This window comes from Paramisgurnus dabryanus, chromosome 6 (assembly GCF_030506205.2).
Source record: "Paramisgurnus dabryanus chromosome 6, PD_genome_1.1, whole genome shotgun sequence".
Taxonomy (NCBI): Eukaryota; Metazoa; Chordata; class Actinopteri; order Cypriniformes; family Cobitidae; genus Paramisgurnus; species Paramisgurnus dabryanus.
Genome location: NC_133342.1, coordinates 19,370,088 through 19,385,662, shown reverse-complemented (window position 1 = coordinate 19,385,662; position 15,575 = coordinate 19,370,088). Strand labels below are relative to the sequence as shown.

The following is a 15,575-nucleotide window of genomic DNA, read 5'->3' as shown; positions in this document are numbered from 1 at the left end:
AAATCATAATAAAATATGTCATTCAAATGTGGATCCCCTTGTGATGTCAAAAGGGGATATTATTATAATAAGATTATAATAAGATAATAATACCGCTGCTTAATCTTTACTATCCAACCACAGCACTGCCATTTAGTGCAGAGAGAGAAATAAATAATTGACACCACATTTGAGATATGAAGGATGTAGTACTACTACGTACTCCAGATTTACATCAGATATGCAAAAACAGCGTGCGTTTTAGGAGCTTTAACAACTAAGTTAAGCAGAAACAAATGGGTTTTATGAATGCACTGACAGGGGGCCCCTAACAAAGGTTTTCTTAGGGCCCCCATCATCTAGGACTGACACTGTTCCTGTCATGACGTTTATCTGAGTAAAACGGCTTCTGAAATGAAATAAAAAGGTAGGGCTGGACTTGAATTTCATTAAGTGAGAATTGATTGGATCGTTGTAAGTTGGGTCATGTTGCTATTTGCACATCGCTGTGATCTTTTCCCAGGCCATACCCTGTGACCGGAAGTAAAGAAAGATTGTTTGAAGGAGGGGATCCTTGAGGAGATTTGCATTTTTGATGAATTATTATGAGGCACATCACTTTTTTAATAATGAACTTCACAGATAAGTAATTTTATAAAAAATACCACAATATTACAAAACAAATTACGTTTTTAATTTCAATTTTATTGTGACAAAGGTTCTTGAAATTTCTTTCTTACCTTAATACCTTATTCTAAAGTGAATAACCTTTATCCATTAATGTTAAAGAACCTTTTGTGTAGCCTAACAGAGAGGTTCTGTGGACATTAAAGGTTCTTCATGGAACCACGCAACGACCATTTAAGAAATTTGTATTTTTAATACGTTCATTAAAATGTCACAGAAAGTAGTGCATGTGATTGATATTAACGTCCCTGTGGATAAAGCATTGCGATTGAAACGCCAAAGTCGTGGGTTCAACACTTTAGGGAACAAAATAATAAGCGTCTGCAAAATCAAATGCTCAGATAAATTACCAGGCAGCATTTTTGATCATGTTTAAAAATGGCCAAACATTTTTACGCATCTAGCCAAGTCAATGCTACGTTTAAATCGCTATAACAGACGTGTTTCATGTGACATATCAACTCCATATAACTTTTCATCCCAGCACATAGCATGAAACATGAAGACAAAAAGGGTTCATTTACCTTTTCGCTCGAAGCCAAAAGGTCCTAATTAATTACCAGTGCTGAGATGAGTTTCAACAACGCACCAATAAAAATGCTTTCCATAAGATAAGTCAAAAAAGTCTGCCTGAAAACTCCCCTGAGTGGAGTTTGGAGATTGTCCAGCCCGCTAACAGCCAGATGCGCACAGTAGCTAAACGGAGACGAGACCGCCAGACTCTCTCACCTGCAGTGCGGGAACAGGCATACATCATTTTCATGTTAACCTGTGGGCTGCACTTAAATATCTGGGAAACTCGAGAGGGTCTGTATATTCAGGTTCCGGGGTGCAATACTCTCTAGTGTTGGTTGATATAGTGGGGAGTCAGACGGCAGTTTCACAGTAGCTGAGCGTAGTGCTGTTGAATAGGGATGGAGGACACTGTGCACCACTAAAATAATGCCGTTGTAAACGGAGCTAACAGGATATGTTTGTAAGTGCTCGTGTTAAGCGAACATTTCCTTCTTTTTATTTATTTAGCTTTTATACGATTTAATTTACGCTAAAGTGCTGTATTGTTAGTCTGAAACCTTTTTTTTAATAAAACATAAAAATATAATGGAAAAATCCACATAAAAAATTAAAAGTAACATCTTATTCGTTCACAGGGGAATTTATAAGACAACATTTCGTGCATTCTTTGGAGTTTCAGGATCATTTTGGCACATGGCATTTATTTAAGCGCGCGCAGCGATGAACACGGTCGTCTTCAGTAAGTTTGATCACCTGCGCTTTGAGGATGGCGGAAAGAGTGTCGAGAGGACCAGCAGAAACTATTTAGAGGTGATCGATGGACAACACACAGATTTACTGTCAAACCACAAAGTGATGGATGACACCGAAGCTGTTAAACACAGGAGAAATGGGTATGTAAGACTGTGATCCATTACACAAAATTACAGTGCACGAGACTGATTATATAGGACCTTTTAACCAAACTCATTTTTAATGCGGATATTAACAATAACCTACTCCGAATTGACACAGGCTTTATTTTCAAATTTTGTTAATATTTTAAAACGTGCAGTATAACAATATTAATGCTTATTTATTTATTTATTTATTTGATTTAGACTATAAATTGTTTCGATAGTGGTGCTTATGAACAACATATTGATGGTGTTCATGGGGGAATAGTTTGAAATTAAATTAATTATTCAAGTTTTGGCTTGTGGAAAGTTGGCATAACTTATAAAATCAAGTTGAAATTGTTTAACTTAATTTTTTAAAGTTCAAGTTACATAAAAAAAATATATTTTGATTTGACAAAAATGCGTATTATTATACAGTGGGGGAATACAATCATTTAGCAGCTTATGCATTACTTCTCTGTACTGGATATTTAATGTAAAGATATGTGGTGTCACACATACTGTACAATACTTGCACTTGATCCACAGTGACATCTGCTGATTGTTTTGTATTTGGTGCTACATTTCTGTTTGGACACGACTAACATTTCACTTGAACATGTTTTGTCTTTGCGATTTTTTTAGTCAAAAGGTTCATTACCTTCTTACAGCACGTTGTTTACGACATCTGATCTCATGTACAATGTTTGGAGTACACTGACAACACAATAAATTGTGGTAATACAGTGTGATGAGTGGCATAGAAACTAGAGCCGCGAAGTAATTGATGGAAAATGTTCCAGGTTATATTCAGATTAATGGTCAATCAGGATCTGGGTTTTTTTAGTGACTAATGTTTACATTTGTGGCCCAGTCTTACATCTTTGGCTCTCTGTGGTGTTTTTCATTAGCAGCGGTGGAAAGATACGGCACAAACGGCAGGCCCTGCAGGATATGGCTCGACCCTTGAAGCAGTGGCTTTATAAACACAGGGATAACCCTTACCCCACCAAAACTGAGAAGATTCTGCTGGCTTTAGGCTCGCACATGACCTTGGTTCAGGTGAGATCAAAGCGATTCCTTACTCTGAATTACAGAGATCCTGATAGCTGAATTTATTTGATTTGCTTTAGTTTACAACATTACATTGGCAGAACAAGAGGTCATGAGTTCTAGGGTACAGACATAATGATAAAATGTATTGTAATACACTGTAAGTTGCTCTGGAGGAAAGTGTCTGCCAAATGCATAAATGTAAATTTACATCATGGTGAGGTGTTTTAATTGGTTAGTGGGTTGGGTTTGCACATACAGCCATGAAAAAAAAATAAGAGACTACTCCAGTTTTCTTTTTAATCATCATTTCTACATGGATTGTTACCATTCAGACCATTGTCTATTAAAATCCAATTTAAAATCCAAAAATTTCCATTTTAATTAAATAAAAACATTATTTTTAGTACGAATTTGGCAGAAATGTTATTGGTAGTTGACAGAATGAAACAAAAATAATCACTTTACTTAAACACATACCTATTAATAGTAAATGTAGAAAAAGATGAAAATAATCTTGAAGTGGTCTCTTAATTTTTCCGTGTCTGTATACTGTATGTGTGTGTAATGTAAGGGATAATGTATAGGCAGCAGGTGTGTTATTGCAGTTGCAGAAATCAGCCCCAACCGCTTGATCAGGAGGGTCTCGTATCACACTGTCGGGGCTTATTTTGAGATAACACCATCAGACCGGTATATAAATGTAAATATACACCAGCAGTGTACATTTAACACTGGTGATTTAGCTGTGTAACAATGTACAGCTTTGTATATTCATTGGTCAACAAGACAATGCCGTTAACAGGAAAGTTTGTAAACCCCTAAATTTTGTGACATGCGAATGTGCACATTGCGTATAATTTCAACCAAATGTTTTCTGTCACTCTAACTGTGACCCGCATCCCAGTTAGAAAGGACATTCCTCTGTCATGTTGTATAAACCATCTGCTTTCGGGGGAGATGACCTGACATTATGTTATTTGTTGGTTCGACTTGGAATTCATTGGTCCATAAATGATTGTAAACTCTCCAGGCCCAGAAAAAAATCTAATCAGCATCAACAACAACATCATGTTCTCTCCATCAAGCTTCACAGATGGAAAGAGGTTTTAGTGTTGGCATGCAGCGTTTAGTATTTTCCAAACATATGGCACTGTACAACTATCAAGATATTCAGCCTTTATCTTATCTACCTATTGATCAATGTCCCAGTAGTGCTGTAGAGGATCAGGATCTCTTTAGAAAATGGGACATAGGTTCATAAACACATACTGGACGTTATCAAGTGCAGAAGAAGCTTGCAGATCTAACTATCACAGTAGACTCGTGCCTTGCATGTTATCTAATATTTATATGTAATTTTTGCAGGACATTCAGTCCTAAGAGTATCAACTGCGTATCATTTGTAAACTATCACAGTGATTATGGACTGATGGAGGGCCAAGTCTGGAAATGTTTGCGTAACCAGTCTAATCTCATTAACATCAACAGATTTCTTCCTGAAGCCCCCTGACATCTATTTTGATTGATTCATATTGCAAATGAGCAGAATCCCCTTGTGAAGAGCAGTGGACTATGGGCTTTGAACAGGTCAATGAAAATGGTTTAAAGGCCCAACCCCACCCACCTCACCTATTTCGTATTTTAAGTGATCAGTATACTTAAGGGCTACAAACTTTCTTTATCAGTGATGTTAAATGTGAACAATTGCTTTAAGTAGGAAATAGCACTGCAAGTTTAAGCACGTGTTGTTTGTTAAATAAGGCTGTCTGTATTTAATAATGTGACATAGATGAAAAGTCTGATATAATTTTAGGAACAGCTCATGCAGAAATCCAGATTCCTTAAGGTTTGCCCAAAAGCGGGAGACAGCCAGCTCGAAAATAACAGTGTGACTTTGTATTGCATCATTTTGACTATCGCATTAAACCATTAATCATGAAACTGCAATAAAGATAACCTAATAAGTGTCCCCCAATTTAACAGTTGTGCTTTTGTGTTTTTAGGTCTCAAACTGGTTTGCGAATGCAAGACGTAGGCTCAAGAACACAGTTCGACAGCCTGACTTAAGCTGGGCTCTACGCATTAAACTTTACAACAAATATGTACAAGGCAACGCAGAAAGACTCAGCATTAGCAGTGATGACACAACATCAGACGGTATGGTTTATTGGTTATGAGATTACACATACAGTCAAACTTCTCATTTTGTATAATATACAGTACTGTGCAAAAGTCTTAGGCCATCATGCTAGAATTAGATTTGTTGTTTTTGCAATGTTATAGTGATCTTATATAATTGTTTATCAGTCTCTTTAATAGAAGAAAATACAGGAAATGTGTTTGTAGTATAAAACTGTATAAAAATGCAAACAGATGTATAATTTTTTGGGGTAAACTCCCCTTCCACTTGAGCAATAGCAGGAAACAGGATCTCTTAAACTTAAATGAAATTAAATCCTAATTTCTAATTTTAAAGAATTTTTTTACTTCATTCTGCTCAAAATTGATCAAGATGTGTTTAGTGCCAAGAGAGGTCACACTAAACACGGACGATACCTAAAGAAGACATTTAGTGTTGAAATTTTAAATTTTTTGTACATATTTCCTATATTTTCTGTTTGTATATTAATAAAATATATTGAAAAATAAATATGGATGAACATTAAAACAACAAGTCTAGTGGTGGTGGCCTTAGACTTTTGCACAGTACTGTAGATTTCATGTATATTTGTGACCCTGGACATTCATAATGATCACCTGAAAGCTAAATAAATAAGCTTTCCATTATGTTATTTTTTAGAATAGTACAATATTTGGCCGAGATACAACTTTTTGAAAATGAGGAAAATTAGGGTGCAAAAAATTTAAATATTAAGAAAACTGCCTTTAATGTTCAAATGAAGTCCTTAGCAACACATATTACTAATGATAAATATATTTTTTATATATTTACAGTAGGAAATTTACAAAATATCTTTATGTAACATGATCTTTACTTTTGACACATACAATATATACTACTACAAATATACCCATGCGACTGGTTTTGTGGCTCAGGGTCACATTTTCTACAGGACAAAAATATAGTCATCAAACTGTATAAAATAAATAAAAGTATTGGAAATATGCAGGGACCAAAAAACAAACAATCTTACAAAGTAGTCAGGCTCTGCCTAAATTACTTTTATGCAACCTTTTTAGCTATGTCCTCCTAACCAACTTTATGAAGTATAGAAGCTTTATAAACAGTAATAAAAAAAGTTCTTATGCGGCTCTGTTCCTGGACTATCTGTGTTTCTATTTCTCTAATAAAAAAAATCAAAGCCACAGTAAAGAAATTAACTAGTACCTATTATTATTATTATTATTGAGTCTTTTCAGCTTTAAATCTTTGTTCTACAGATGGGGAGAGCCCTTTGCTAATGCAAGCCAGTGAATCAGACTTTACTCGACCATCACACAAGGGTGTTATTCAGGACAGCCGTGGCAAAGGGGTGGGACAAAGCGCAGACCCCTCGGTTTGTGATGACCACGTCTCTCCACCGAAATATAAGAACAGTTTGTTGAACCGCTATCTAAACGATTCCCTTCGCCATGTTATGGCTTCCGAAAACGTTCGGAAGAGGAATCACTCCGGATCATTTAGCTCCAACGAGTACGAAGATGATTTACTCTCACCTTCATCATCAGAAGCTGAAGCTAACTTCACCTATCGTACAGGTAAGAGATGCCACAAGTCTCCTTTTAATCATTTTAGTATTATAAATGCAAAATGATATATTATGGGCACAGTAATTTTCTGTTATTAAAACTCATGGAGCTAAATTGGTACAAATTACTTTTCTGATGCAATGTAAATGAGCTTAAATATTTTCAGTATTTATTCACTGCCCAGATTGCTCTGACTAGCTAGCAAACTATCCTGAATTGATATGTTAACACTTAAATTTCGTGATCTCTCGTGTTAAAACAATATAACATAACCAAGCACAAGGTAAAATAATTGCTGTGGATCTTATTAGAGTTAATGAAGATGAATGTAAAGCTTTGGTTTCCTTCATAGTTTGGTGAATGGAAAGTACTTGGACTCAGTTCTCTTATAGTCTATAGGAACACCTGCTGATGTCCCATGAAAGCAAATGCTTTCCAGTGTTTCCAAAGAAGTTGAGTCTAATACATCATTAACATAATTCCACTTCAACTGTTCATGATGTTGAAGTCTCTGTTTGTTTTGCCTCTGTGCCCTTTTGGATAATACTGGGAAAGTTAAGGAATGTTCTGGATTTTATTATTAATGCGGGATTGCACTAGTGCAACGCAACATGCAGCTTCATATTTTCCAGTCAGACAAACAATTCAACAAAACAATGTTAACATTTAAATAACAGCACTGGTCACAGTCAGAAGACGATACATACACTCTCAGAAATAAAGGTACAAAACCCAAGTATTTTATTTTAGTACCTCAGAAGTACATTCTGGGACCAAAGACAGCTTATTAGTACCTCAAAATACATATAAGTATCTCAAAGGTACATATTGGTACTAAATGTTTACATATCTGTACCTAATGGTCTATACAATTACCTTTTTAAAGGGTGCTGCCCCACTGACAGCTAGGGTACATATTTTGACTTTTTTCTAACCATGTAGGTCCTTAAGGTACGGTAATCTACCCAAAATTGTATTCTGTTTTGTATTCCTGTAAAGGTATCAAACAGAAACTTAAAGGTACAGTTTTTGTACAGTGTAACAGACCATGTTTTTCTAATGCACAAAAGAGGCATCAGGTTTTAGCATGAGGCATCGATTTATTAGGCCTCGATTGTATAAACTGAACAGGAATACTCTAAACATGCTGCTAACCAATATTATTTTGTTGACCTAAGATACTTAAGTATTTGTCTAAAACATGTCCAAATTTGGAGTCATTTGAACAAACAATTTTACATTGAAAAATCGTTTGCGAATTCTCAGCAATGCAATGCAGCTTTAGGAAATTGAGTTGATATGGGCTTACAGTAATATTTGCTGCTGCTGTTATCAGTACTGTTAGGCTTGTGTGTTAAGGTCTGTGTGCATCTTATTTAGGATTGCAAAGCTCAGGAATTTTGGAATTAAACTCAAGGAAATAAAAATAATTGTTTGTAAATTTTGGGTAATTTATACAAACTGTATCACATACAAACATTTGCTTCCTCATTTTCATCAGTCTGCCACAATTCCCATATATTCCTGTGTAATTTAAATGGAAAGTTTTTAAAATTCCCAGAATTTTGCAACCCTAATCTTGATTTGAATGTCAAGGTAATATCTTGACTAAATTTAAATATAAATATTGCTACATTAATATCATGTGGCAGCTTTTATCATACATACAAAATTAATGATATAGCCTATAGACAGCAGGTTATAGCCTGTTCCCGTTACTGTGCTAGATATTTTAAATTTGCAGTTTGCAATTGAGAAACAGACACCAATAAACATCTGAGAGACAGGTATAAGAAAACTGCATGTCTCATGAGCTACAGTATGAAACCTCTGAGCAATAACATTTTATCCTGGACAGTACAGGGCTGGAGGTAAACGTGAGCTGGAAAGTTAAAGGGATAGTTAACCCAAAACTTTCTGCATCATTTACTCACTATGTTGTTACAAACCTGGATAAATGTCTTTGTTCTGATGAACACGAAGAAAGATATTTTGAGTAATATTTGAAGAGTTTGGTTCCAAAATGCGATGAACGCAATTTAAAAAAAATGAGATACTGCCAAAATCAGTATTATATCATGTCAGTACTTAAAAGAAAATTCTTAATTTTAAGCAAAATACCATATCCGCTGTGTTATTCTGTCATCTTTTCTCACTTTTTCCCAAAAAGCAATAAACGGCACTCCTCCTTTTCTACAGAACACAATAAATCCGCTCCACAAATTACAGCGCACCATTCCACGCATTGTAAACAAACAATGGCGGCGGGTTGAGTACACGATATCCTATTTTTCTTCATCTTGTACTTCATGATCAACAAACAAACAAAAACAAAATAATCCTTTAATGGCATTGATAAACGTGTGGTGGGTTTTTGTGACGGGAAAGAAACATAAGCCATCAACATCTAATAATTTACGCGAGAGGCACTCGGGAGACGGGTGCTTGTTCTCCCAACAGCATCAAGCTTTTCTCATGCTAACACATTATTGACCCCAGGGGATCTTATAAAAAAACTTTCCATTATTTTACTCAAAGTCAACGAAAATCGAGCAGGACCAAAACATTTACAGCTGATCGCTGTGAAAAATGTTAAGCGACAACGTCAATAACCGCAGCAATAACTATATGCTAAAAGTGTTTTGGTTAATGCCATTAATGTTTATTTTTTTTAATCAGTGTATACCACTGTTCAACTTAATGAATATAACATGGCAAAGATGAATGCACATTTATATATTGATTCAATAGATTTATAGTATTTTAAGAAAAAATCATTCATTTTTATAATAAATCTTAGAAAATCAAATTATGGATTTGAATTTTTTTATGTTTTTATAACCTAAAGATGCTATGTGAAAGTTTGTGAAAGAACATAGTGGTATAGAAAACACAAAATGGATTTATTGCGTTTTCGAACCAAACTCTTAATTTGTAACCAAACCGTTCCCATGATTATTCTTTTATCCTACTATGGAAGTGAATGGGGCTTATGATCAGTTTGGTTACAAACATTCCTCAAAATATTTTCCTTTGTGTTCATCAGAACAAATAATAAAAATTTAAACAGGTTTTTAACAACATGAGAGTGTGTAAATGATAACAGAATATTCATTTTACATTTATTCATTTAGCTCAGAGTGACTTACAATTGCTATATATGTCAGAGTTTGCACACCTCTGGAGCAACAAGGGGTTAAGTGCATTGCTCAGGGACACAATGTGGGTCACAGTGGATTCGAACCCAGGTCTCTCACACCAAAAGCGAGTGTCTTATCCACTGCGCCATCACCACCCCATTTTTGAGTAAACTATCCATTTAAATGTTAAAAAAGCTGCTGTTTGTAGTAATATTTATGTGGTATTGCTTTTGACTGTAAAAATGACTCTGAACATATACTTTATAAGCAGTTTATAAGACAAGACATTTATATTGGAGGGCGCAGGGCTAAATGCCATATTGTAAATAAATAACTGAAGCGGGACAGCTTCAGCATGATCATTGTGATGGCATCATTGCCTTCAAAAACCTTCATTGTTGATTCTTGTACTGTATCATTTGCTGTACATATTCTCCTTCACTCATTTCATATTATGCTGTCTATGGTAAATTGTTTTAGTGAAATGTGTCTGTGACCTCAAGATGAAAATCCACTCCACATCAATCACATAAAAGAAAAAGTCAATATTTTTACATCACAACTCCATTATGCTGTTTAAAATGGCTCATATGCTCAGCCACTGATAGCTGTGAGAATGGTGCACAGTAGACTGAGATAGACTTTTAAAAGACACAAGAGTATATTTAAAAAGCCTTTGGCTATTACTGAGGTCACAGCTGGAGGCAGTAAGTTCAGTGTTGACTTACAAAACAGGGTGTTTTTAAGAGTGTGTGAAAATGAGTCTTGTCTCAGAAGAAAACCGGTTCTTTAAATTGTTGAATGTTTGATTTTTGCAAGTAAAACTAACATGGCACATGTGAAATGCTCGCCGCCTAGATTGTATTGCCACATCTTAAATATTTTCAAAAGATTCAAGTATTTAATTTAATATATCCATTTAAATTCAATTAAAAGCCACATTTGCTTAAAAACCACAGTCTTGTTTATTTACATAGTCTATTTAATATTTGTGATCTCATTTTATAGTCTGTGTGACTTTGGTTTCTAATCATGTCTTTAACCAAACCAAAGCAAAGTACTTTATTTCTAATTAATTCAATTTAACCAATAAAAGTGAATAAATAAAGACAAGAAACAACCAGTAGCACAAAGGAAATGTGGCCAAATGATTTATTAATGGCTTATAGTAGTTCTTGGCACAGCTGCTGTTTGAGAAATCTGAGTTGGAGATGTTTTAGGCAAAGAATTTTGAAAAAAAAAGTGTTTTTTGTGCTTGTCGTCCAATTTTCCTTCTCGTAGGTCCCACAAGGGAGATTTTTTTCTTACTGATCCGAATGCTTTGAGCAAATAGAGAGGCAGGTTCAAGCCATTTCGTGTTGATATGCAAAACAATGGATGTTATTCATTTAAACTCCAAAAGATGACTTTCAACAAAAAAATAGGGGCCATATAGCACCACATATGGTTCTACATAGCACTATATGGTTCTACACAGGTGCTTCACTGGTGCTTCACCGGTGCTATATGGCACTAAAATCGGTTCTTCTATGATTACGAGCAAAGAACCACTTTTGGTAGCACCGTTTGTTTTTAGAGTGTATATGGTCCATGATTTGTCTTATAAAAAGATGCAGCATAAGGTTTAAACAACTTAATTATGCAAGTCAATTCAACTTACTTTTTTAAGTTTTGACTTGATAAATTGAAATAACTTGAAATAGTTTAACTTAATTTGTTAAGTTAAAGTAAATTAAAATATATGTTGATTTGATATAATTTTTTATCAATCTCAGTTAGTTTGAGCTGTGCTCTCTGATAACAAAACATGTTTCCTGTCATTTTGCATTTATTGCAATGTCAAATATTCTGTAGCGTTAAGATGATAAATAATTGAAGAGCTCAGATGCAAAACGCTTCAAATCCGCTTAATCCCCACTTTAGACCATTCAGAAATACCCGTTTATTAGTAAAATCTATTAAATGCCACATTGAAGTCCTTTATGATGGCGCACGTATGTCAAGCTTTAAAGGGATAGTTGACTTTAAAATGAAAATTCTGTCATCATTTACTTGTCCTCATGTTGTTCTTAATCTGAATGAATTTCATTTTTCTGATGAACACAAAAGAAGATATTTTGAAAAATGATGGTAAACACACAGCAGTAAGTGACTATAGACTTCCATAGTAGGAATAAAAAAATATGATGGAATATAAAGGGTACCATCAACTGTGTGCTTACCACCATGTATCAAAACATTTTCTTAAAATAGTAATTTATCATAAACTTGCGTTACTCTATTTTGTGATAAATGAACACTTGCAGACAAGACATTTCTGATCTAATGTCGCAGGACCGTGGTGGGCGGCACAATGAATAATAACACAGAGGGTCTGCAAGTGTTCATTTATCACAAAATAGAGTAACGTGAGTAACCAACTCATTTAAATTTCAGTAATTGTAACTGCGTTACTTGATTTAAAAAAAAAAAATACTTTGTTACAGGTTCATAACCGTTAAAAGTAGTGGAATTACAGTAACGGAATTACTTTGTAACACGTTACTCCCGTCACTGGTTTTAACACAACTTGTGTTGTTCCTTTTATTTATTTTAACATGAAATAATGCCTTAAATGGCATGACACACACAATGTGTAAAAAATTAACACATATTTTTTTCCGGTGTAAGCACTTTTGCTTTTTAATTCCTCTAAGGAAGAGAAAGACTTTTAGTTGCCTATGGCACTGCCATTTGAATTGGCAGTTGCCATCTAGGAAAAAAGTTAAAAGAAATATGTACAATACAAAGTGCAATAATTTAAAAAATGCAAATGAGTCGCAAAGTGGTGGAATAAAGTATCTGTCTCTGACACACAGCAGATATGCTTTTTCCATCTCAACAGCGCAGAAGAAGTGTAATTGCATTTGTTTTGGCCTGGAGCGCATGAATGTGGCTCCACTTTCTCCTCTAAGCTCACCAGACACCCACTTATTCACCCATATACATGCACACTTGAAATGCACTCGTGAAAACATATTTACACATCGGTTTCATCGATCTCAGTAGAGAGTAGCTCGGGGACATTACGTTTGCAGATATGTTAACTTTTTGCTAAATAACTTTGGTGACTCTCTTAAAAAATACTTCAACTTGAATGTACAATTCATTTCAAGTTTATTTTTATGATTTATAGCAACTACTCACTGTCAAGAAAATTTTAATAAATTTTAAATTCAAGTTAAATAAACTTAAAAATGTAAGTGCAACAAGGAATTTTCAGTGTGAATCTTGTTGGTTATAGGGTTATGATTGACCAGCATAGATGTTGGGGACATCAAAACATCCAGCATCCAAAACATTACATTTTCTTGCCTTGTATAAATATTCAGTTTAAACCTCATTTGATTCAACTGTATTATTATATGTTTTCAGTGACGTTAGACTGTGGCACACGCCGGAGTGAGAGGTAACATTTTTTATATTGAATTTATTGTATTGTGTAAGTTTGCTCATGAACAATAAGTCATTGAAGAACTATGAAAATCCCAAATTAACTGTTTCCTTTCAAATTGACAACAGTACTCATAAAGGTTGTGAACATGGAAACACTAAGACCTGCTGGAAAGAGCTTCATGCTGCCATGGCTCTGACCAACCTGGCCCAAGGAAAGCAGAATGCCGTACCAGGAACCACCAGCTGTATCATCCAGAAGTCTTCCCATATAGCAGAGATTAAGACTGTCAAAGTGCCCATAGAACCCAGAGATCAGTGACTAACAGATTGGATGTTAGTCCTATAAACTGCACCAGGACGTACTTGCACAAATGACTACCTGAACACTTGAGTATGCAGAGTAGATGCAATAATTTAGTTAGTATCTACAACTGACTTTCCTGAGAGGAAAACGTATGTTGATTGACCAGTGTGCCTATTTTTCTACGACCGTTCATGGGAAATAACAGATGGATTTGTTGCAATGGTGACTACCACTGAACACAGAAGCACAAAACTCTTATTCTGCACCTACATCGATTCTGAAATGTTGTCAGTGGCTAAAATGTAATATATTCACATATTCGATTTTTTTAAGTTATGTTGATTGTAATGTTAACTGACACAGGATTGTTGGCATCCTATGACAATGCTATATACATGTGGATTCTTGTGTTTAAATTAGTGCTGGGCATAAATTAATCTAGATTAATCTCATACAAAATTAAGTATTTTTTTTGCATAATATATGAGTTTGTGTTGTGTGTAAATATTATATATATATATATATATATATATATATATATATGTATACACACACACATGTTTTATTTATATATCATTTTTTATTTATATAGAATATAGAATATATAAAAATATAAATAAATATATATACACATGTAAATGTTTCTTAAATACATAAATAAATGTGTGTATATTTATATATACCTAAAAATTACACACTGCACAAACTCATATATTATGCCAAAAATTACTTTTATTTTGTATAAGATTAATCTATTTATCTGTGCTCAGCACGAATTTAAATAGGTATTGCATATTAAGGCAGTTCAGTTTTTTTTCAAATGTTTTGAATATTTTACCTAATGAGAGAATTAGCTTTTTGATTGGTTTGTCATGTTTTGGTTAAAAAAGCACTTGCAATAAGTTCATTTGGATGACTGTGTCATTTAAAACATCGACTGAAATGGGTTTTTTTTTTGTTACACTTAGTTACACTTTGACCTGGCTCTATTTTAAAATAATGAAAGATTTAAAACATTTTCTTAAATTAGTATTCACTATATTGACTAAGAAGCAAAATCATTTACAATAAATTGTTTTTAAGAATAATCTACATTTTAATCAAATTGCCAAATAGTTTTAAACGCAAGGCTCACAAGTCTCAGAAAAAGTATTGCCTTCACGCGTGCCCATTGTGAATTTATAAGAGGTGTTAACCGTTGTTATGATGTCGTGCTAGACATATTTTAACAGTCAGCAGTTTGCATAAGGAATATGGGAATATTCAGAATGGTCTGGCCTATATCTTCTTAAAAACCCGACCACACGATTCATGTTTTGCTCTCGAGTGTTTCTCCACGCCCAAGCTTCAAGAAGACTAAGGCATATTTTTCATCGTTCCTTTGGCTTGATCCTATTTTGCAGGCGTCCAATGGTCAACTGCTCCCACTGTATCAACACATAGAGCCCAATACAAATAGTAAAACTCAGTTTTGGAATTGAGAAGAACCAGGAAAAAGGTGCAACTCGGTGGAAATCTGTTGATTTTGGTCTTGTTTTAGTTCCAGACACCACAGAAATATTTATTTAAAAGTTCAATTCAGGGGTCGTTCAGCTTGTCCGTGTTTTGTACAGTTGCCCAGAGTGTGAGCTTTGGACAGATCTTACTGTACACATGAAATCAAAAGCTATGGATCAAAGAACCGTTAGATTTTCACAGGAATCCATTCATTTTCTGCTCTACACACATGGATTTCACTATTCCTTTAGTCTTGACTGGTTGTACGTAGTGATGGGTAAAGCAGAGCGATACATAATCAAAGCCTATTCTTTCAATTAAAGGACTGAATAATGATGACAAGAGCTATCATTTGAGTGACTGACCTGAGGT

At 34.5% G+C, this 15,575-nt stretch overlaps 1 protein-coding gene across 2 annotated transcripts; it reads left to right on the top strand.

Annotated features, from left to right (window-relative positions):
• The first annotated feature begins 1,435 nt into the window (after window positions 1-1,435).
• On the top strand, window positions 1,436-14,199 carry mkxb (mohawk homeobox b). 2 transcript variants are annotated; one of them, XM_065265983.1, is made up of 7 exons: window positions 1,436-1,642; window positions 1,818-2,075; window positions 2,975-3,122; window positions 5,120-5,273; window positions 6,519-6,836; window positions 13,382-13,415; window positions 13,529-14,199. In XM_065265983.1, the coding sequence occupies exons 2-7, from the start codon at window positions 1,903-1,905 to the stop codon at window positions 13,719-13,721; spliced, it is 1,020 nt and encodes a 339-aa protein (XP_065122055.1). In that variant the 5' UTR covers window positions 1,436-1,642; window positions 1,818-1,902; the 3' UTR covers window positions 13,722-14,199. The 2 variants fall into 2 exon arrangements, with proteins under 2 accessions (XP_065122055.1, XP_065122053.1); XM_065265981.1 differs by having other exon boundaries at window positions 2,972-3,122.
• The last annotated feature ends 1,376 nt before the right edge of the window (window positions 14,200-15,575 follow it).

Bases quoted from the DNA above. Each gene is read 5' to 3' on its own strand.
- mkxb (XM_065265981.1), top strand. From the start codon at position 1,903: ATGAACACGGTCGTCTTCAGTAAGTTTGATCACCTGCGCTTTGAGGAT. The intron at 6,837-13,381 runs GTAAGAGATGCC...ATATGTTTTCAG, and splicing joins TAACTTCACCTATCGTACAG to TGACGTTAGACTGTGGCACA. The intron at 13,416-13,528 runs GTAACATTTTTT...AATTGACAACAG, and splicing joins GGCACACGCCGGAGTGAGAG to TACTCATAAAGGTTGTGAAC.